Source organism: Mya arenaria, chromosome 4 (assembly GCF_026914265.1).
Source record: "Mya arenaria isolate MELC-2E11 chromosome 4, ASM2691426v1".
In the NCBI taxonomy this organism is placed as follows: domain Eukaryota; kingdom Metazoa; phylum Mollusca; class Bivalvia; order Myida; family Myidae; genus Mya; species Mya arenaria.
Genome location: NC_069125.1, coordinates 28,523,137 through 28,543,414, shown reverse-complemented (window position 1 = coordinate 28,543,414; position 20,278 = coordinate 28,523,137). Strand labels below are relative to the sequence as shown.

Genomic DNA, 20,278 nt, shown 5'->3' with positions numbered 1-20,278 from the left:
ACTTTGTCACGCACAGAGTGATTTAGATATAAATTGGCACATGTCTTAAGCACACAAAAATGATGTGTTGCATGAAAAACAAACGACTCTGCCTCATAGTTCAAGGTCTCAGTTGAAGCTTTATCATTGTGGAATGCTGCATATATGCACATAGAGTATAGTTGGTCATGTCCAAGCTGTAAGTTTGGCATGCAGAGAGGAATTTTAAACTGATCTGATATTTCAACATTATCTTGATTTTTTCTCTTCAACCTTTCATAAACTTAAATCAAGCTTCATATTTTCTCCTTCTATTGTAGGAAAGAGAGTTGCAAGATCAGCCTCCAACACCAAAGCAACTAAAATCTCCGAAGACTCGCTCGTAAAACTCCTAGAACCCATTATTGAAATCCAGAAAGAGACAGTATCCCTAACTCGGTCCCTTCAACGTCAACTAGGGAGTGTACAGCGCCACCTAGATGAGCATGCCCAGCAGAGATTCCGGGAGCAGACGCAACAGTGGCTTATTCTTGGACTGGTTTTACTCTGTCAGACTGTGCTCCAATGGGCACTAAGATGATTAACTGGTTTATGTTGAATGTATGGACTGGTTTATATGTTGGGTAATTAGCTAGAATGGTTTAGAATTTTACTGTGTCAGATTGTCCCACAGTGGGTACATTGATGACAGACTGGTTTAGGTGAAGGTGATGGATTGAGATATTTATTTAGCTAGACTGGTTTACAATAAAATAAAAATAACTGGTTTAAAATCATTCAAATTTAAACTGTAAGATCAGAGCAATCTAGAGAAGCTTGTTCAAATATTTTTTTCAACTAGTTTTGGAAAAGATCATCACATGTTTGATATTTGTTTAAATGGGGTAATACTTTGAACTTGTGTATTTACTGTCAGTTGAAGATATTGTTTTGTTTGTTATTGTTGAATATTACTTTGAATTTACAATGTTGCTTGCCTTATTCATCCACTAAGTGGATAAGTGAAAGGTTCATTTTGTCAGATTGTTACCATGTTAAAAAAAACATTTATCTTTTTGAAAGAAAATACTTTTATATGAAGATAATATCTTTGATGTACATGTAATGTGGCAAATATGTTTACAATGCTAAAATTTTCATCCAGTATACTCACGCTTTCAATAATGTGTAAATTGATGTTTATGAAATGGGGAAAACATTTTAAGTAAAAAAAAAAAAAAAGACAGGAATTGATCTGACAGAATGAGGCTTAAGTTGAGTTTAAACTTACTAGTTTTACAATGATTGTGAAACAAGTTATAATAACATTATATCAATTACTCCCATTGGCACGATTTTACGCGAGAGTGTGTTTTTGTGTTGTGGGGGAACTGGATTACCTGGAGGAAACCCACTTGTCTGGCTTGGTGACCACTAACCAAACTCACATACAGGGTCGAATCTGGTTCACCTTGGTGAGAAGCGAGTGAGCTAACCACTGGGCTAGCTGGACAACCAAAGGCTTTATGAAATGAATGTGAAAGGAAACTGATCTTTTTGTTTAGGCATTGACAATAATAGATCATACCATTTTACAATCAGATTTAGTGCAATATATTGCTTCAATTGATATTCATTGTATACATATGTGTTCATGTGTCTCGGACCAACTAGGCTGTAATGCCCCGTCTTATTTACATGTATTTTACACATATTGCAATTCATAGTCAATTTTTTTATTCAACGATTCTAATCAGGCCAAAAACAATAATGGTTTGTTTCTGGTTTTACTTCCAAAAGAATATAGGGTAGTTGAGTCGGTTGAAAATAAAGGAGTCAAATTTTATATATTCAAGTATAAGGGGGGCGTGTCCTACTTGTGCCTGTGTCTGGTTCAAGTTTTTCAGCAAGCAGGGATTTTTAGTCAAATCCCAAAAACCAGTCGTTCAATTGACTTCATACTTCACCAAATGTTAAGGGCCATTAGAAAATAAGACAACTCTATATGATCATAAATACAAACAATGGCCCTTGATTAAAAAAAAGAGTCTATGGTTTTTGGGGGGGAAGCTGTTTTGTACATGTACCATGTTGTTCCGGACAACATTCAATAAATCACATAGGTTATAAGTGAACAATCTGCACTGTAGTGTAGTTATAGAAAGGTAACGCCCATTCTACATGTTACGCTTTCGAAATGGGATTTAATGTGTAGATGAAATCACAGCAACACTCAAACATAGTACAAAAGCTGTTTAGAAAATTGAAATGAAACTTAATGTACTTGTTCACAATTGCAATTCTTATGAGTGGCTTGGTCAAGTGTGTGCAAACATTGGAGCATTTGTATTAACTTGCTGTGCTCAGATTACACAAGGTAAATGCCTTACTTGCATAGTATAATGTTAGCTAGTCAGAGACGGGTTGTAGTTGTCATTAATCAGTTCAATTTTGTGTTCAAAACTAGTTCGTATTTGTGTCATAAGTTTTTACTATATGGTTGTGTCGGCAGTGGGGTCGGCTAAGTCTCATGTTTGTTATAGAACTGTTCATTAGATTGGGAGATGGTTATTTAATATACAAGCAGAAAAAATAAACAGTGCATATACATGGTACGAAATTTGTCTAAAATATTGTCATGTCTTTCGGTGATTGTGTGTTGTTGACATCAGTTACATGACAGAAGGTATTACTGTAATTCCGAGCAGTACCTTCGCAAAGTATGTGACAAATTTCAAAATTAAGTCATCTTTAAAAATTGTTGTGTTAGGGGTTATCTAAGAATTGGTCTATTTTTGAATGCACAGTTTCTTTCTTCTGCTTGTATATTTAACATTACATGTTATAGAACGGTACTGTTGATTCCTAAATATGCTGGCTTAAAGTGGTAATCTTATTTAAAATCAAATACAGAAGGCGTGCATAAGCATGTGTCACAAATGATTTACTTTGGGTAAAAATACACAATATTAAGCTAAATTAATGGGGTTTTTACTAACTATTATTATATTACTGCCTCTGTGGCCTAGTGGTTTGGGCATCGGCCTAAGGAGTGGACGGTCAAAGGTTTTAGCCCAAGTTGAGGATTGTTCTGATATGGGTAGGTTGGAGACTAGCATTTAGTTAAATAATGGGTACCCAGTGCCTCCCTGCTTGACGCTCGGCATTTAGGATAGGAATCCAGATTTATGTATTTATCAATCAAGGTGTTTCATGTTAAGCGAAATGGCCCTTAATTGAGAGGGCTGATGATATTAAATAAAGAAGCACTTTACTTTGTACAAGTTCATTTTGCAGCACCGTTGGCAGCCATGGTACGTTGATACAAAGAAGTGTCATAAGTTGGGATGTCTGTCGATGGTTTTGCAATCTATTTTTGGTACCTTGTGTCCAATATTGTTATTTTACATTCTTCATTTCTGCTGTTAAAGATTAATTAGTTATGAAAAATATCACCCAGGCCCCGTTTCATTCATGGTCACATCGCAAAATTAGACTGCGACGTAGCAAAATCGCCGATCGCATCACAAAATGCATTTCATAAAAAATCGCAATAAGCAACTTATGGTCGCAAACTCAGTCACATTTCTTGCGACTTGCAACTTTGCTGGATTTGCAAGTGACCATTAATGAATGGGGCTCTGGTTATGCAGATGAAAACTCTCTGTATCAGAGATGATTGATATTTGTGAGGTAATTGAGGGTAAGTGCATGTTAACATTGTGTAAAAAAAATTGACATAGCTCTTGTTATGTACAGTAAATTCTTTCCACTAGCATACAGGTACTTGAATAAAACCTGGGCTTTGAACAGTCTCAAGTCTGAGTTCAGACTCAAGTGGCAATACTGCACATCTTCATTCTTCTACGGGTATTCGAAACTTTTCATATTTATTTTGTAAAACAAATGGAATAAAGATGTTTCTTTGTAATTTAATAAAAGTGCTTTCCTAAGTCTAGACTTGGATCTGATACTGTTAATAATCACAGCCTAAATCCCCAATTTCTCAAAATTTCCTAGGTAGGTAATTTCAGTAAGCCTTAATGCATACTTCAATTTGATTCTGATAAATGACAAATGTTTAATTGTGATTATCATAAAGAAAATTCCTACCGTATTATATCATGTTTAGGACGCTAGCATAGATAGGACGCAGGCAAAAAAATCGTTGAGAAAACGGGTAAAACCCCTTAATATATAAGATAGGACGCAGCGGAAAAATGTCAAAATCGGAGCCGAAAAATTGAGGTTGGTAAAGTATTTATAACATATATTGAAGTAAAAAAATAAACAAAAATTGTATAAAAGGCATATTTTGGTAAGTGTCTAGTGTATTTCGATAATTATCGTCGTATTTCGGTAATTAAACATACACAACAATGATATATGTCTTGACATTTTGAGAACATTCACGCATAATATAAGACTTATACAAATGCTGTAATAGACTAGTTCTGACTGACAGTCAACCGTTGCAACCGTTGCAACCGTTGCATCTCCGGACATGCCCTCGGAATGACAGTCAACCGTTGCAACTGTTGCAAAACTGTGTATTGTCAAAACTAATGATTGTTTTGATAAGGCTTGTCGCTGCGCGGATTAAAGCATGTCAGCATAATTATTGCGTGTCGGTAATTAGCCTTGCCAGCAGAAGGCACCTCGGGTAAAGTGCGAACAAACAACAATACGGTATTACCATCGCAATAGTTCGTTCTATTGATGTTTTTCTAATGACAGACAGCCATTGTTTTTCACACCTTCGCACATTTGAAAAGATTTGATAGTGACAATAATGCTACTTTGCGTTATGCACATTCCTTTATTATTACTTTTTAAAACAGTAACATACAGCAAAATGTTTTGTAAAATATCGAAACATTAAAATCATGAACAACGATTAATTGATAAATACCTCCTTTCCTGATTTTCCGTTGCCGTTATAACTCAATCCAGTTAAAGTGCTGACTCACATCGAGTTTTTGTGAGTAGCGTCCCTTTTGTAAAAAAGTAAACACTCGTGTTTGTTTTCAATTTATTTTTCAATAAATCATTTTAAAGTAAACTTTCAATATATTTCTGCGTGTGTTAACTTGCATGATTTAACCTATGTCAGTTGTTCACTTCGGTGACGCAGTACAGATACTTACTATTACCGCGTTCTTCCCCGGTCCGATATTTTCGACCTGAAATGAACTTGGAAAAAAACAGATGAAATTCTAATAGCATAGAAAGGACGCAGGCAATTTTTAAGACGATAATTGGGGGTAAAAAAGTGCGTCCTATGCATGATATAATACGGTATATAAAGTCTGAAAATTCTTCCAAAAAAAAACGTCGTGCAAATTATTGAAACACAAAATTAGTGTAATTTGCTTAATCCTGTTATAAGGGATTTAAGGAATTTTGCGAAATTGGGGCCAGGCTAAAAACATATACATTATAATAACATATACATGTTGTTTGCTTTTATTTATTTACTGTTCAGGGTGAAGTCATTGTCTCTATATCTTCGATATAGGAGAATAACTCACAAAAATTTATTGTGTTTCAACATATTCGTCGGTTGATCTCACTTCTTATGTAAAGTTTGACTCTATTCACATTATTTACTTAAAATATGGTTCTTTTTCGCATTTGTCAGTTTTGTGTTGTAGTTACATTTATCGATAAATAATCATTTAAGAAATGCACATAAGGCTCGATAGGTTGATATGAGGCCCCGCTGGCATAATATGAGGCCCCGCTGGTTTAAGATATGGCCCCGCTTGTACCAATGACTAATGTCATTTAAAAAATGCATATTAGGCCCCACTAGTATAATATGAGGCCCTGCTGGCATAATAGAGGCCCCGCTGGTATAATATGAGGCCACAAAGGTACAATAAATTTGATGTTATTTTTTAATGATTGATCTTGTTAGTTGAGGCCCTGCATGTAAAATACATCTAAACACCAATTTTTATTTTATTTTTATTAATTGTTCTTTGTGGTTATGATTTTTTTGAAATCGTCAATATGAAGATTTTTTTCCTTTGTTACTTTTTTTCAAGAGCAATATAATAAATTTGTTTTGCAATATTAAAACACAGATGTGCTCAAAATTCTATGTATATAGGATGATGTATTTTTTAAATGCTCTACAGAAATTAGGATCCCATAGTGAGGACGCAGTCCAAAACGAGTGAATCCATTTTCTGTGGAAAATTACAAATGTACACTATTATCTTTAGTGCATGCAATTACTTGTGGACCAATCAAAATCAAGTTTATTTTTTCTTTATCACAAAAATGCTTTCGAGCCAATGAAGTCCGAAAGACATTTAAGGAATGTTTTAAATAGCAGTTTATGTAATCCTTAATAGTGCAGTTGGAAATGCATTGAATATCTTATCACAACGGACATTTCAATCAAAGGTTTGACTCTCTCCAAACCTTAAAACTTATACAGTTACAAACAGTCTATATAATTTACAACATTTGAAGGCCACAGTTAATAGTTTGTTTGGCGTGTCCATACCCACATTTTCATAGGTAGTTTTATTTAACTTCCTAATGCCTAAATTCTGGTATGAAAATTAAAAAAGAAATTTGATAGGCGATTCTAAAAATACTTCCAGTTTGCAGGTATTTTTGTGAGTCAACTGGGAAAAACTGAGTCGGTCTGGAAACACCAAAACAACTGTTAATGTTGGCCGAACATTTTTGTTATATCCTGTAATTCAAACTATGAACAGTAAAGAACTATTGTTTTGAGATTGTTTTTGCATAATTCGATGTATGTATGTATGTACAACATTTATAATGTTGATCAATGACCTTAAATGTATTTGTGTAGTCAGAATATCTTTCAAATTGGTTATAAATTGTTATATGTTGATTTGTTATTTAACATTGGCTGTAAATAAATAAATGATAGTGCAATAACTAATAAATAAGCAAATAATACATTTGTTTATATCTTATCTGGAGGAGTGGGGGGGGTCAAAAAGAGCTATCACAGGAAGGTGACAAATGCCCCTGATCGGGCCTTCCAACAAACCGCTTCAACACACAAAAATATATTTGTCTTCTGGTAGTGATGTTTAACCAGGATAGATCTAACCTGGGTCACATTCTGTCTGCACACTATGCAATACAATCTAACAAGACACACTCACACTTTGAGCCCATGGAGTCTGTTGGCCCGTGAAAATCTACAATTTAAGTTCCTCATATTTTATCTCTAAATAGATTGATCTTGTGGATAATACAGTTTCAGATGTATTGGAATAAAAACCAGAGCTGTCACAGTATCAGGGATGTGATTGACCAGGCAGCTGGAGGGCTGAAACATTTTCAGCCATGGGTTTATGGGGCGCTCTTGGGGTCAAAAGCACACTGCTGTAGAAGAAAAAATGGCTTTTTAGAAGCTCTTTTGAGGGCTCTCCTGACTTTAAATTTGAAGCAAACTGGAATATCAACTTAAACAACTGAAAGCAACCACGTTTTTTTTTCAGGAAAAAAAATAAAAATAAATAAAAAAAATATTTATTTTTTTAATTTTTTTTTTTGGGGGGGGGGGGTCTCTTGGGCCATTAGATCCGCGGACTTCCGCGAATCCGCGGACTAATCACATCCCTGTGTATGTGACGAATGCGCCCAAATGTGACATTGACCTATGAACAAGGTCAGTACATGAAAAGTTGATCTTGCCTTTACGTGTCAAATACATATGGCAAGTTATTTTAAATTGCCTCTGAACATAAAAAAATACCACCCATACGTGACAACCTACACTGTTATGTCCTTATATTCAGAATTCCCTTGTGAATAAACACTTAGTGTATCTTTCACTTTAGACGTAGGGACATGGGTCTTGCACACGACAAGAGAAAGTTACAGCCCGGACACGACAACCTATACTCTATGTCCTTAGTGTGACCTTGACCTTTGAGGTAGGGACACGGGTCTTGCATGCGACACGTCGTCTTGGTATGTGGAATACATGTGGCAAGTTATTTTAAAATCTGTCCATACAAGAGAATGTTACAGCCCGGACACGACAACCTATACTCTATGTCCTTATATGCAGCACTCCATTGTGAAAAAACACCAAGTGTGACCTTGACCTTTGAGGTAGGGACACGGGTCTTGCATGCGACACGTCGTCTTGGTATGTGGAACACATGTGGCAAGTTATTTTAAAATCTGTCCATACAAGGGAAAGTTACAGCCCGGACACGACAACCTATACTCTATGTCCTTATATGCAGCACTCCATTGTGAATAAACACTAAGTGTGACCTTGACCTTTGAGGCAGGGACACAGGTCTTGCACGTGACACATCGTTTTGGTATGTGGAACACATGTGGCAAGTTATTTTAAAATCTGTCCATACAAGGGAAAGTTACAGCCCGGACACGACAACCTATACTCTATGTCCTTATATGCAGCACTCCATTGTGAATAAACACTAAGTGTGACCTTGACCTTTGAGGCAGGGACACAGGTCTTGCACGTGACACATCGTTTTGGTATGTGGAACACATGTGGCAAGTTATTTTAAAATCTGTCCATACAAGAGAAAGTTACAGCCCGGACACGACAACCTATACTCTATGTCCTTATATGCAGCACTCCATTGTGAATAAACACTAAGTGTGACCTTGACCTTTGAGGTAGGGACACGAGTCTCACACGCGACACGTCGTCTTGGTATGTGGAACACATGTGGCAAGTTATTTTAAAATCTGTCCATACAAGGGAAAGTTGCAGAGCCGGACGGACGGACGGACGGACGGACAGATTGTGCGATTTTAATATGCCCACCTTCGGCTGCATAATAAAAATGTTATGAACAATTTACAAGAACTGCGCAATCACAGTTTCAGGTGTATTTGGCTTTATGACCTTTTTACACTAAGATGTCAACAATGATCACACCAAGACTATGACTTTTTCTTTCCAAAAACAGATGAGCTAAAAATGCAAGCTTATTTCCGGTGGCCAAAGCCATGTACTTCAAGAAACTGTTTGGTTTGCATTTTCTACTGCATCTGTAGGTCCAATATTAAACTAGATCTGGGAAATTGGATGTGTGGCCTGCTTGAAGGCCCAATCAGAGTGAAACCAATTGCAATACATAGTTATTTGTAAAAGCAGAAAAACTTTGTAGTGATGAGGACTTAGTCTAATTATACCCTTTAACAAGAAGTACGGTTGTCCGGTTAGCGCAGTGGTTAGTGCACTCGCTTCTCACCAAGGCGACCCGGGTTCTAATCCCGGCCTGGGCGCATGTGAGTTTGGTTAGTGGTCACCAAGCTGGACAAGTGGGTTTTCTCCAGGTTCTCCGGTTTCCTCCACATCACAAGACCACAATCTCGCGCAACATCGTGCCAACGAGAGTGACAAATATAAGTTGTTATAGCTGGTTTCACAATCGTTGTAAAATTAAATAAAGTTTAAACTAACTAAGTACACAAGCTGTATTTTAATGTGAAAGGGGCATAACTCTGGTGTAATATGTGAAAGGGGCATAACTCTGATGTAATTTGTCTCGTGATCATACTAGATCAGAACATTATGCCTACAAACATGGTCTTGACGCTCAGTCGTGATTTGGTAATGAAGACTTTCTCTGCACAAGATAGAAAACTAGGTACAATTTTTTTTATATCAAAATCCAACACTTGGAGTTACTATTGAGATTTACCCCATGATAAAACTGAACTAAGTTTCATCAGGATTGAATAATAAATTCTGAAGAAAATGTCTGAACAAGACATACACCTAATACCAGGGTATTTTTTAACTGGGAAATGTAAAATGGGCAAAACTCAGGACTTACTGAGTAGATCTATCCTGTTTTTTCCATCTGCGTAATATTGGGCGGATTAGGCCATTCATTACCATAAATGCCTGTAAAACACTTGTGAATTCTCTCTAACCTCTCGGCTGGACTATGCCAATGTTTTGCTATGTGGTGCAAACTGCAAAGTAATCGACAAACTGCAGCGCTAACAAAGAAGCGTGACCACATAACCCCGGTTCTATATTCTCTACACTGGCTCCCGGTTCCGTACAGAGTACAGTACAAAGTCATACTGTACTCTTTCAAAATCAGACATGAACTTGCTCCTGTATACATGAACAATCTAATTAGTGAATACCAGCCAATACGACTTCTGAGATCAGACTCTGCTAAGCTACTGAACGTTCCACGTACAAAAACTAAAACATATGGTGAAAAGAGATTTGATAAATGTGCAGCCAATCTTTGGAACAGCCTGCCAGTAGAAATTAAACACATTGACTCCATGACAGTTTTCAAAAAGGCTTTAAAAACTCACCTATTTAAATTGGCATATCAGTGAAATGATATGGACTTTTTAACCTTTTAATTCGCGTGTGCAGCGCTTAGAGACTTGTTTTATAATGCGCTATACAAATATTTACATTCATTCATACATTCATTCATCTACTCCATGATCAAAATTGAACGAAACAGTATGCCCACAAACACCGTCATGATTGGATAATAAATACTTAAGCAATTGTCTGCACAAGATGATGCTTATGCTGCAACTGACGTTGCAACCAACGCCAACTTGAATCCCAAATGTCACCCAGGCAGTGGAACCCAACACATACATGTATAAAAAAACAAAAGTAATGTATATTTATTCTTATTTAATTTTATACTACAACATTTCATTCAAAACAAATAATATCAAAATTCATTATATTGCTTAAAATTTAACAATTATTTCCCACTCAATTTTACTAGTAGACAAAGATAAATATGGCCAATACAATACAAACAGCAACAAACCATCTGAACACTTAAATTCATCAACAATATGGTGTGTTAAAACCTGATAATTAAAAATAAAAATGTGAAATTGTCTGCAAAAATGAGTCCTATAGTTTACAGCATTATCAAATAATTTAAAAACTAGTTTTAAAAAGCAATGGGATAATGAAATTAAACTTAACAATGTGTAAAATTGGTTAAGAGATCATAATTTTCAAAAAAATAAATAACAAGAGGCCTAAGAGTACTATGCTTTACTGTTTTGTTTATTTGAGTTTATTAAGGTCTACCAACCCATTAGATGCATTATGGCTTGACCCCCATGACGCCATCATGACCTAAATTGTGTTTAAATGTGGACGCACGGACAACATAACAACACCATGACATAACCTCTTCTGGCCAGCTAAAAATTTGTATTGAAGGCATGCTTGCTAGGCACAATATTTTGCAAAAATGAACATCCCAGTGGTCAAAATTAATATAAGCCTGCAAGCCCTGCACTGGTAAAATGTTTTCTGGCTTGGTAAAATTCTGAATTTTATTTAGCAGGGCTTTATAAAATATTTGATGCCAAGCAATAGTATGAGAATTCGGGCTTGTTCATCCAAGTCTAATTTCAATGACTGACATCCCACTTTTTCTCTGCAGAACTCATTTTAGCAGACAACATCACAAATATATAATTTTAACAGATCCCAGTGGTTTTCTTTTTAGAAATTGTCTTAAAATGAGCTATATCTTTATATTGAAAATCTTTTTTAATTTTGCATTACATTTTTTTTGCAATTTTTCATTTTGGCCAATTTTAGGAGATTTATAATTCCTATTATCTAAACCACTGAAAGTAAAAGTAAATTACATATACTTCTAGGTTTTAAGTTCGCGACATTATCAATTCAGAAATTATTGCAAAAATTAAACTGTCACGAATTTCAAACGCTCTATAGTAATATGATGAAAAATTCTTGTAACAAATTAGGACATGTAAAATTCCCCAGACTTTTTTAGCTGATCATAAGAATCCATCCAGGAAAATTTAGCAGTACATTTGATTCAACTTAATCAGCAACTATTACCTAGTATTTTTATTTATTCTTAGTCTTAAGACTTTTCATACTTTTGGACCATTGATTTTTCATTCTTTTTGTTTAGACATCGCATTTTTCAAATTTTTCTTAGCCTTCAGATTTTTCACACTTTTCTTAGACTTCAGATTTTTTATCCCGGTACTTTTCAGTATTTTCATACCGGTACTCTTCTTAGACTTTAGACTTTTTATACCGGTACTCTTCTTAGACTTTACATTTTTCATACCGGTACTCTTCTTAGACTTTAGATTTTTCATACCGGTACTTTTCTTAGACTTTAGATTTTTCATACCGGTACTCTTTTTAGACTTTAGATTTTTTGTGCCCTTGGTTTTCTTTTTGTCCCATAAGCTTGGGTTTTTCTGGCGTTTTTCCACTTCTTCCATCAATTGTCCCGAATACCCCACAATCAAACCAAGGTTGGATCCCGGAAAATGACCATGCTCATGTGCCCCTTTTTCTGATTTTATTTTTAGTTTATTTTTATCTCCCTTTTCTATTTGTTTTCCCTTATTCTTTAGGGTACTTTGCACTTTTTTCAGTCTCATTTTTTCCTTCTTTTCTTTTAGTTTCATTTTTGCCATAGAGGTATTTGACCCTTTTTTAGTTTGGTTTTTATCCATCTTTTTCATTTTCTTTGCCTTATTCTTAAAGGTAATTTTCTCTCCCTGAGTTCTTTTACTTTGAGTTTTTACATTTTTGGTTTCTTCAGTTTTATTTGTTGCTTCAAGTATTTCACCAACATGGCTAACCTTTTCTTCCATATTTTCTTCAATCACAGTTCTAGCTTCTTTAATCTGTATATTGACTTCTTCCTGTAATATGAACAAAGCATTTCTTACAATATAATGTATTTACTAACAATACATGATCATTTGCATTTCTTTGGAAGTCACAAAAGTCTCATGAAAAGATTCAATCAAAAACATACATGTATGCAGGGTTCGAATTTAGACTCGCATACTCGCAAAATGCGAGCGACATTTGGAAATTGCGAGTGACTTTCATTCAAGCTCGCAAAATTCTGCGAGTGGCTTTTTCTAGACCACAATATGTTAAAAGGAAAGTAGAATAAACATGAACTTAATTCCGCTATGTAGTCGAGTGTAAACAGCCTATAAGTGGCATGTTTACACTACCGGTATAAAAGACAGAACGGAGTCACGCTCTAGTAGGTTTTCAAAAATAGAACAAATATGGAAAAGGCCGAGTTTTATCTCGAATCTTTCCGGGATGCTCCGAGGCGTGCATAATACAAAGTAAATACGAATGACGTAATCACCTAGCTCAATCATTGGCTAAATTTAGCGCTTTTGCGCACTATATGTAAACCCCATCATCCTGTCAAAATGAATAGAGTTCGTTGATCGATATATTTCATGGTCCAAAGTATCCACGCTACATTTACTGTTGCTTTTTTTATTTTAATTTTTTTATTTTATTGTTTTTAATACTTATAGACTTAATGAAATCTGTAGCGTGCTTGTCGAAGGGGTATTAAATAACCCGATGGCGAGGGTAAATATACAAAGTGAACAATGTCAAATTATTGGACAGCTTTGTTATCAAAAAGCTGCCAGCATCAGACGAGTCTTTCCATACCCCCCAAATAGAATAAGCCATCAACAAGTTCTACTAGTCGAGTCACTCAAGATTGATACTTTTTAATATTCATAATATGTCTAAGGTTTTAATTTCTACTTTAATTATACAATATTATAAGGGAATAAAGCAAATAATAAAATTGCAAGTTGATTTGTCATTTTGCGAGTTGCCTCAAAATGCACTCGCAAAATTTTGCGAGTGCTCCTCAAAGTTAAATTCGAACCCTGGTATGTAATAACTTTTACATGATATGGAAAAAAATCATTAGATATCAACTATGCAAAACTTATGTTAAACAAGTTGATCAAGTGGCTTAAGTTTTCACCTCCTGACATAATAGGTTGTAGGTTTGAATCTCACAAGTAACACTCTCATGGCCATTTAAAATGGAGGCCAGCAGGTTCATCATGAATCCAACAAATATTTTCTTTGGAAGGATTTAAAACAGTGCAGTTCTACTGTTGAAACTCACACCTAGATACTTAACACTCAAGAGTTACAGATAAGGGTCATTATTGGCAATAATATGCTTTAAAATGATCCAATTTCAATAAAAATTGGTCAAATCCGTACAAATACAAATTATTATAAGGATGTAACACTACTACGATCAATTTACAACCATTTTGGGAACAACTGTTTTGACCAAATTGAAGACACAATGAAGACTTTACTGGTGTAGAATTACTTCCACTCCTATGCAGTTATTTCCCCTGACGAGCTTTGTGTTTTGTAATGCAAAGGGAAGGAAGCGCTGACCGGGGTTTTTAATCCATATAAGTTATATACTTTTAATTGCCATTACACTTTATTGCATGAAACAAAGGTGTACATTACACTTTACAAAAGTTACATTGGGGGGTTCAATACACTTTACCGGAAAGTAAAATGTTATCTAAAACTCAGATCATTCCTCGGATCTTTGATGAAATGGCCCAGTACTTGTTCTACCAAGTTTGTTTGACTCATGCCAGCTTATGATAGGAAATTCAAGCTAATATAATGCCAAAACAAAGAAATTTAAAATCATACTAAGTTTGTTTCTTGTTCTTCTTCACCTTTTTCTTCCGTGGTTCTGTCACCATCTCTGCCTCCTCTGCATCATCACCACCAACTGTAAATGCCACTCCGCTCTCAGGGCTGTTATCAACTTTATCCTTCTTGTTTTTCTTTGATTTCTTCTTTTTCGCTCTGGTTATATCTTCAGTCGCAGACATTCCTTGATTCACTGCCTGCGTGTCATCATCTATCTCAGTTGAAGCATTAACCACAGCATTTTCCTCCTGACTGTCATTACATTTAGTTATTTTAGACTTTTTCCTTACCACTTCATTGGCAAGTTCTTCACTAGCCTTTGCATCTCTTTCAGCTTTCCTTCTCATTTTCTTCAATTTCCTTTTCGAAACAGTCTCTAAACCTTCACCATCATCACACTTAACTACTTCATCAGTTACAATCACATCACCTTCAACTTTTTCGATATTAACAGCCTCATCAGTTTCTTCAATTTTCCTCTTCTTTCCCTTCTTCTTTTCTTTTTTGCCACCTTTATTAACCACAGTTTCTTCATCAACAACACTATCACACCCAAGACCAAATGCTGGTCTTTCAGTGTCATCTTCTTTACTGTCAGCAGAATCAAATCCAAGACCAAACGCCGGCCTTTCATTTATTTCATCCTCTGCATTGTTAGCGGAATCATCAAATGTGTCTGTTTTCATCTTATTCATCCTGTCAGCCATTTTCTTCTTGAAGTAGTCCTGGATATTGTCAGTGCTGGTAACTGTTGGGATACCATGTCTTCTTTCCTCATTGTCCGAGTTTGACTGCAAACGAGAGGTTTAAGTTTTATTTTAACTAGAAGCGCCGCAATGCGATGAAACCAGGTTTTTGTTATGGGCAATCAGAAATTATAGCCAATTAATTTTTTGTATGACTTTATCTTTACTTTTATCAAAAAGAGACTAACTGAAAATTACTGTTGGCGAAAACCATTTTTCAATTTTTAGTAATAGTGACCTTGACCTTAGCCCCTCCCCACTCAAAAGCAATTCCAAGCTAGCTCTGCTTACTTATGTTATTGGGCAGAAACCATTTTTCTATTTTAAGTAACAGGCGACCTTGACCTTAGCCCCAACCCCCTCAAAAGCAATCCCAAGCTAGCTCTGTACATAAGCTACCTACACACCAAGTTTCATCAATATCGGTCAATGCTAACTAAAGTTATTGGGCAGAAACCATTTTTCTATATTAAGTAACAGTGACCTTGACCATTTTTCTATTTTAAGTAATAGTGACCTTGACCTTAGCCCCTACCAACTCAAAAGCAATCCCAAGCTAGCTCTTCACATAAGCAACTTACACACCAAGTTTCATCAATATCGGTCAATGCTAACTAAAGTTATTGGGCAGAAACCATTTTTCTATTTTAAGTAACAGTGACTTTGACCTTAGCCCCTCCCCCTCAATAGCAATCCCAAGCTAGCTCTTCACATAAGCTACCTACACACCAACTTTCGTCAATATCTATCAATCCTAACTAAAACTATTGGACAGAAACCATTTTTCTATTTTTAGTAACAGGCGACCTTGACCTTAGCCCCAACCCCCTCAAAAGCAATCCCAAGCTAGCTCTTCACATAAGCTACCTACACACCAAGTTTCATCAATATCTGTCAATGCTAACTAAAGTTATTGGGCAGAAACCATTTTTCTATTTTTAGTAACAGGTGACAACTTCTTCATAGATTCTGTGTATAAGCTTATAAAACAAGAACTTAAAACAATCTTTGGAAAGATATTTGTACTTAAATCATTTCTTAAAACAAGTATTTTTCAGTATTATTATTGATGATAAGTCCAGAGCAAAGACTCAGTGTAAGTAATATTTTATATTTGTATTTATAATTTTTATTTATGTCTTTTTCAGTTAATTATAGTTTGATGATCAGATAAGAGCGAAGTCTCAGTGTAAGTTATATTTAATTATGTATTTATAAATCTTCTGATGCATACAAGAAATTACTTTGCCAGGCAGTTACCTCAGACTCCGGCTGTGGCGTGTTTGTGCCAGACTGGGATTTCCTCTTGCCGAAGACACAGTCAAGGTCTGTCTCTGACTTTGATGACAAATCTTTTCCTTTGGTAAACTTCTGATAGCTGAAACCAGAACAAGCAATCATGTTGATAAATGAAAAAGAATTGTCTTGATAGTGCAATAAAAATTCCATATCCCTTCAGTGATTCCATTTAGTTCCTGGATCTGATAAGCATACAAATGCATGTTTGTTCAAATTATAAATTATAGTTTCTTTCAAGTAGATTGTGACCAAAGCTGACAGTTTATATCGAGGGGTGAATGCGAAAAGGTTCTAAGTGGCATTAAATAAAGAAGCAGATAGAACCTTTTCGCTTTCACCCCTCGATATGATCACTCTTTAGTCTGTTTCTTGGGTAGAAACCTGTACTGGTGTCTATTTTGAGAGGCCATAAGAAGGTACCCATGGTGGGGATTGAACCCACAATATCATAGGTGAGAGGCAGACACCTTTACAACTACACCACTTAAAAACTGTTTGTTCCATAAAGTGTAGTATGAATTACAGAGCTTTCATGAACATGTGAATTACACAAACTTAACTACAGGGTACTTTAAACCAAGCAGTTTGCAGAGAAAGCTTGCATGATTGAGTATTATTGGGGAAAAATCTAGATAGATGCACAATTTTAAAATACAGCGATATTTGGGTACTTTTTAAAAAGGGGAATTTGTGGCCACGTAGCTATTGAATAAAATAAAACATTTACAAAGGTTAAAAATTTGCAATCTGTTCACAAATCATATGCATATTTTTGTTTGGATCATTACTGTCAAAAAGTTAAACATGATAATGCACTAAAATTAATACATTTAATTTGAGCATCAAGACTTTCCAACTTAAAAGTATAATACAAATAAAAGAAAATAAACTCACTGAAGCCTGCCCTTTGATGTCTTTGAATTATTCTCTAAGCTGGTCACCTTGTCTGGTTGCTTGCTACCCTCTCCGTGATCCTGGTTCAAATTTGCAAGGAGACTGTTGAAATCATCCTGGTGGGCGATCCAGTTGTCAGCATGGCTCTTGCTGCAGCCAACACCTGTTTTAATGAAAGGCTCAAGTGACAGCAACAATAAAAATGTAGAAAGTGAAGAACATTTTTTTTCCAAACTTTAATAAATGGGATATTTTCTAACAAAATTACAACTTAATATTCCTTTTGTACGGTATTCAATAATGCTACAAACCTTTGCTGTCAAACTTCATACTGGCAGTTATATGTTCCACTTTTCCATCTTCTTTTGCTCCTAGACCTCTGCCTTTCTTCCATCCCATCTTTTCCATGAGCTTTTGGCCGAACTTACTATCATCTAAAAAAGAACATATCTGATTATAAGCATCGAAAGAATCTCTGGATTACAAACTTGGAAGTAAATTCCATAAACAGACAGTCTTCACAAAAACAAACTTGTCGAGACCTGCAATAAGTAAAATTGCCACACTTATCTTTTATTGGATATATTTTTATACTATAAAGAACAAAAAACAAGCATATAGATCATCATGTTAAAAATACGTTCAGGCAAGTGAAGGTGGCTTCAGGAAAGATTGTTAGCACAGCTTCCTGCACGAATGGATAACAATATTAAAAAGTAATATTGTGAAGACTGAATGAAAACTGAACAGATCAGTCATTTTTTGCAGATTCTAGTACTTAGGCCACACCAAATTGATATTTCGTTCCGCGGATTTACCGCTCCTATTTTTTTGAAAATGTAAAAAAAATATTTTTATTTTTTTTGTGCGCCCGCACCTCCATTTTGATCGCCAAGCAGATTTTTTTCAGGTAATAATTTATTAAAAGGCTAAAAATAATCAAGTATAATTTTTCTACGCTAGTTTTCTTGTTTTTGTAAAGGGAAGTTACCGATGCGTAGTGTTTTTATACTGTATATCGATCGGTTTAGCATGGGTTCAATAAATTCAATCAAAATGGCCGCTTCCGGGCTTAACAATGTGGCTCGAAGTTTGGAAATTAAATCTTATTTTTGACAATAAATATGTTTTGAGCATGCTTGAAGTCATTGTTGACCGTCTCATACACTAAAGGATTATTATTTAAAGCAATCATTACGCAATAAAGCATGTGTATCTGAGACTGGTAGCGATTATATTGCGTAATTAGTGACTCGATTTGAATGGAAATCGGAATGATCAACTTAGTACTATTTTATTCAAGTCATAATACAAGGGACCAACATTTTACCTTGTTACAACGATGCTGAAGATGTCACAGGTCAACTTAACTGGAACATGAGTCATTGGTTGGTCCAAATTGATGTATCAAGCTCATTTTTGATCAAATTCTGACAAAGCAACAGTTTTGAACAAATATCTTTTCACAAATAGCGATATAAACACTGGTCTGGATATACCTCAATATAAGTAAGCCTAAGTTTATCACCTTATATTTTGTTTTTATTTGCAACATAATCCGGGATTGTAATGCACTTGTCAATTGTAACCACTGCCCCGCCCACCCCTCACCCTTGTTCCCGGGGTATACCGGGTACAGCAGAGGCAATGGGCTGTGTTTTTACCTTTCAGGTGGCCCCGCAGTGCCTAGTGAATGTGGTTTTGTCTTCATATTGAAAATAGTCGGGAATGGGCCTCACATAGGTATTCGGAGTTGCGGGGCCATTTGGCAGGGATTTTACCAGCAGTGTGTCCCTGCAGGTCGGGTATTTTACCCGGGTTTTGAGAGACTTGAAGTCAAAGTCCCCGCTATTCCGGACTTAGGGGGGGGGGCATATACAATGGGCTGGTGCATAAAAACATCTAAATAACCAAAAAAAGTACTCTGAAAAATATTCTTATATGGATAAATCTAATTTCTTATATAATTAAAACGTACTTTAATATGACGATCATTCATAATAATAAATAACCCTGCTTTTAGTAAAAAGTTTGAAACGACTTATATAAATCTACCTGAATCAGTTTAACATAATATGCAACTGTATTTAGACATAACTTCATAACATCAGACTCCATATAACATAGACTAAATTTTGTTTTAATTATCACAGGAAATGCAATGACATGTGCTTATTAAAACTTTCCCTGGCTATCCCCAGTATATCCCCGGACCTGGGTGCCGTGGTTACAATTGACTGGTGCATTACTAACAAACACACATTTCAGCTAGTATCATACACATTATTCAGAACTATTTCCGATTCCTGGTTACTAACCACTACTAGTCATTTACAAACCTCAGTGCAGGGATAGAAACAAGGAACCTCTATCATGACTCCTATACTCTGATCACACTGTTGGCACCACTATTTTTGTTAAAATGTTTTCTAAAATTTATATTTAGTTTCAAATTTCACAAACTTAAAAGCTGGTCGAGTGCTAGATGTGTTCGTGAAGGATTTCATGTCAACGTTACAACTTTATGAGGTTGCTGTCACATATTGGGTCTGATGTTACATGACAGCTTGACACATGACGCGAAAATATGTGATAGTCAAGATTTTTTTTCTCACCAAAGTCTATTTTTTTAGTATACTTATATGAAAATTATAAAATGCGGGATAGCACCACATTTTTTTACCATTACTCCAGCTGGCTCCTCTAGGATCAAGAGAAATTTTCTGTTTTCGTCGTGGTTCTGCCAACATTGCCATGTTTTCGTCAGGGTCAATGAACGATTTCTTTGTAAGTAGTTATTAAAAGACAAGCGTCTTCCCGATTCATTTATGAAGAATTTATTTCATTGGATATGATA

General features: G+C 35.5%; 2 protein-coding genes across 13 annotated transcripts in view; one reads left to right on the top strand and one right to left on the bottom strand.

Moving 5' to 3' along the window:
• The window catches only part of LOC128230092 (oxysterol-binding protein-related protein 8-like), a 118,632-nt gene extending 111,729 nt beyond the window's left edge, over nt 1-6,903 (top strand). For all 11 annotated transcript variants that reach the window (XM_052942098.1, XM_052942096.1, XM_052942100.1 and 8 more), the window contains one exon: nt 300-6,903. In XM_052942098.1, coding sequence (XP_052798058.1) covers nt 300-559 — 260 coding nt within the window. In that variant the 3' untranslated portion in view covers nt 560-6,903. The remainder of the gene's footprint in view (nt 1-299) is intronic.
• A 3,700-nt stretch (nt 6,904-10,603) lies between these two features.
• LOC128232744 (PIN2/TERF1-interacting telomerase inhibitor 1-like) lies at nt 10,604-20,226 on the bottom strand. Of its 2 annotated transcripts, none has more exons than XM_052946464.1 (6): nt 20,105-20,226; nt 17,733-17,855; nt 17,422-17,584; nt 16,489-16,606; nt 14,506-15,273; nt 10,604-12,657 (listed from the first exon to the last, which is right to left on the bottom strand). In XM_052946464.1, exons 1-6 carry the CDS (start codon nt 20,175-20,177, stop codon nt 11,890-11,892), a joined length of 2,013 nt encoding a protein of 670 aa, XP_052802424.1. In that variant the 5' UTR covers nt 20,178-20,226; the 3' UTR covers nt 10,604-11,889. The 2 variants fall into 2 exon arrangements, with proteins under 2 accessions (XP_052802424.1, XP_052802425.1); XM_052946465.1 differs by having other exon boundaries at nt 12,519-12,657; nt 14,480-15,273.
• Nucleotides 20,227-20,278: the final 52 nt, after the last annotated feature.

What these genes read in the sequence shown, in the direction of transcription:
- LOC128232744 (XM_052946464.1), bottom strand. Translation starts at nt 20,177, where the DNA reads ATGGCAATGTTGGCAGAACCACGACGAAAACAGAAAATTTCTCTTGAT. An exon ending in AGGAGCCAGCTGGAGTAATG is followed by an intron (nt 17,856 to 20,104) that starts GTAAAAAAATGT and finishes GTTCTTTTTTAG; the next exon opens with ATGATAGTAAGTTCGGCCAA. An exon ending in CGCCACAGCCGGAGTCTGAG is followed by an intron (nt 15,274 to 16,488) that starts GTAACTGCCTGG and finishes TCTCGTTTGCAG; the next exon opens with TCAAACTCGGACAATGAGGA.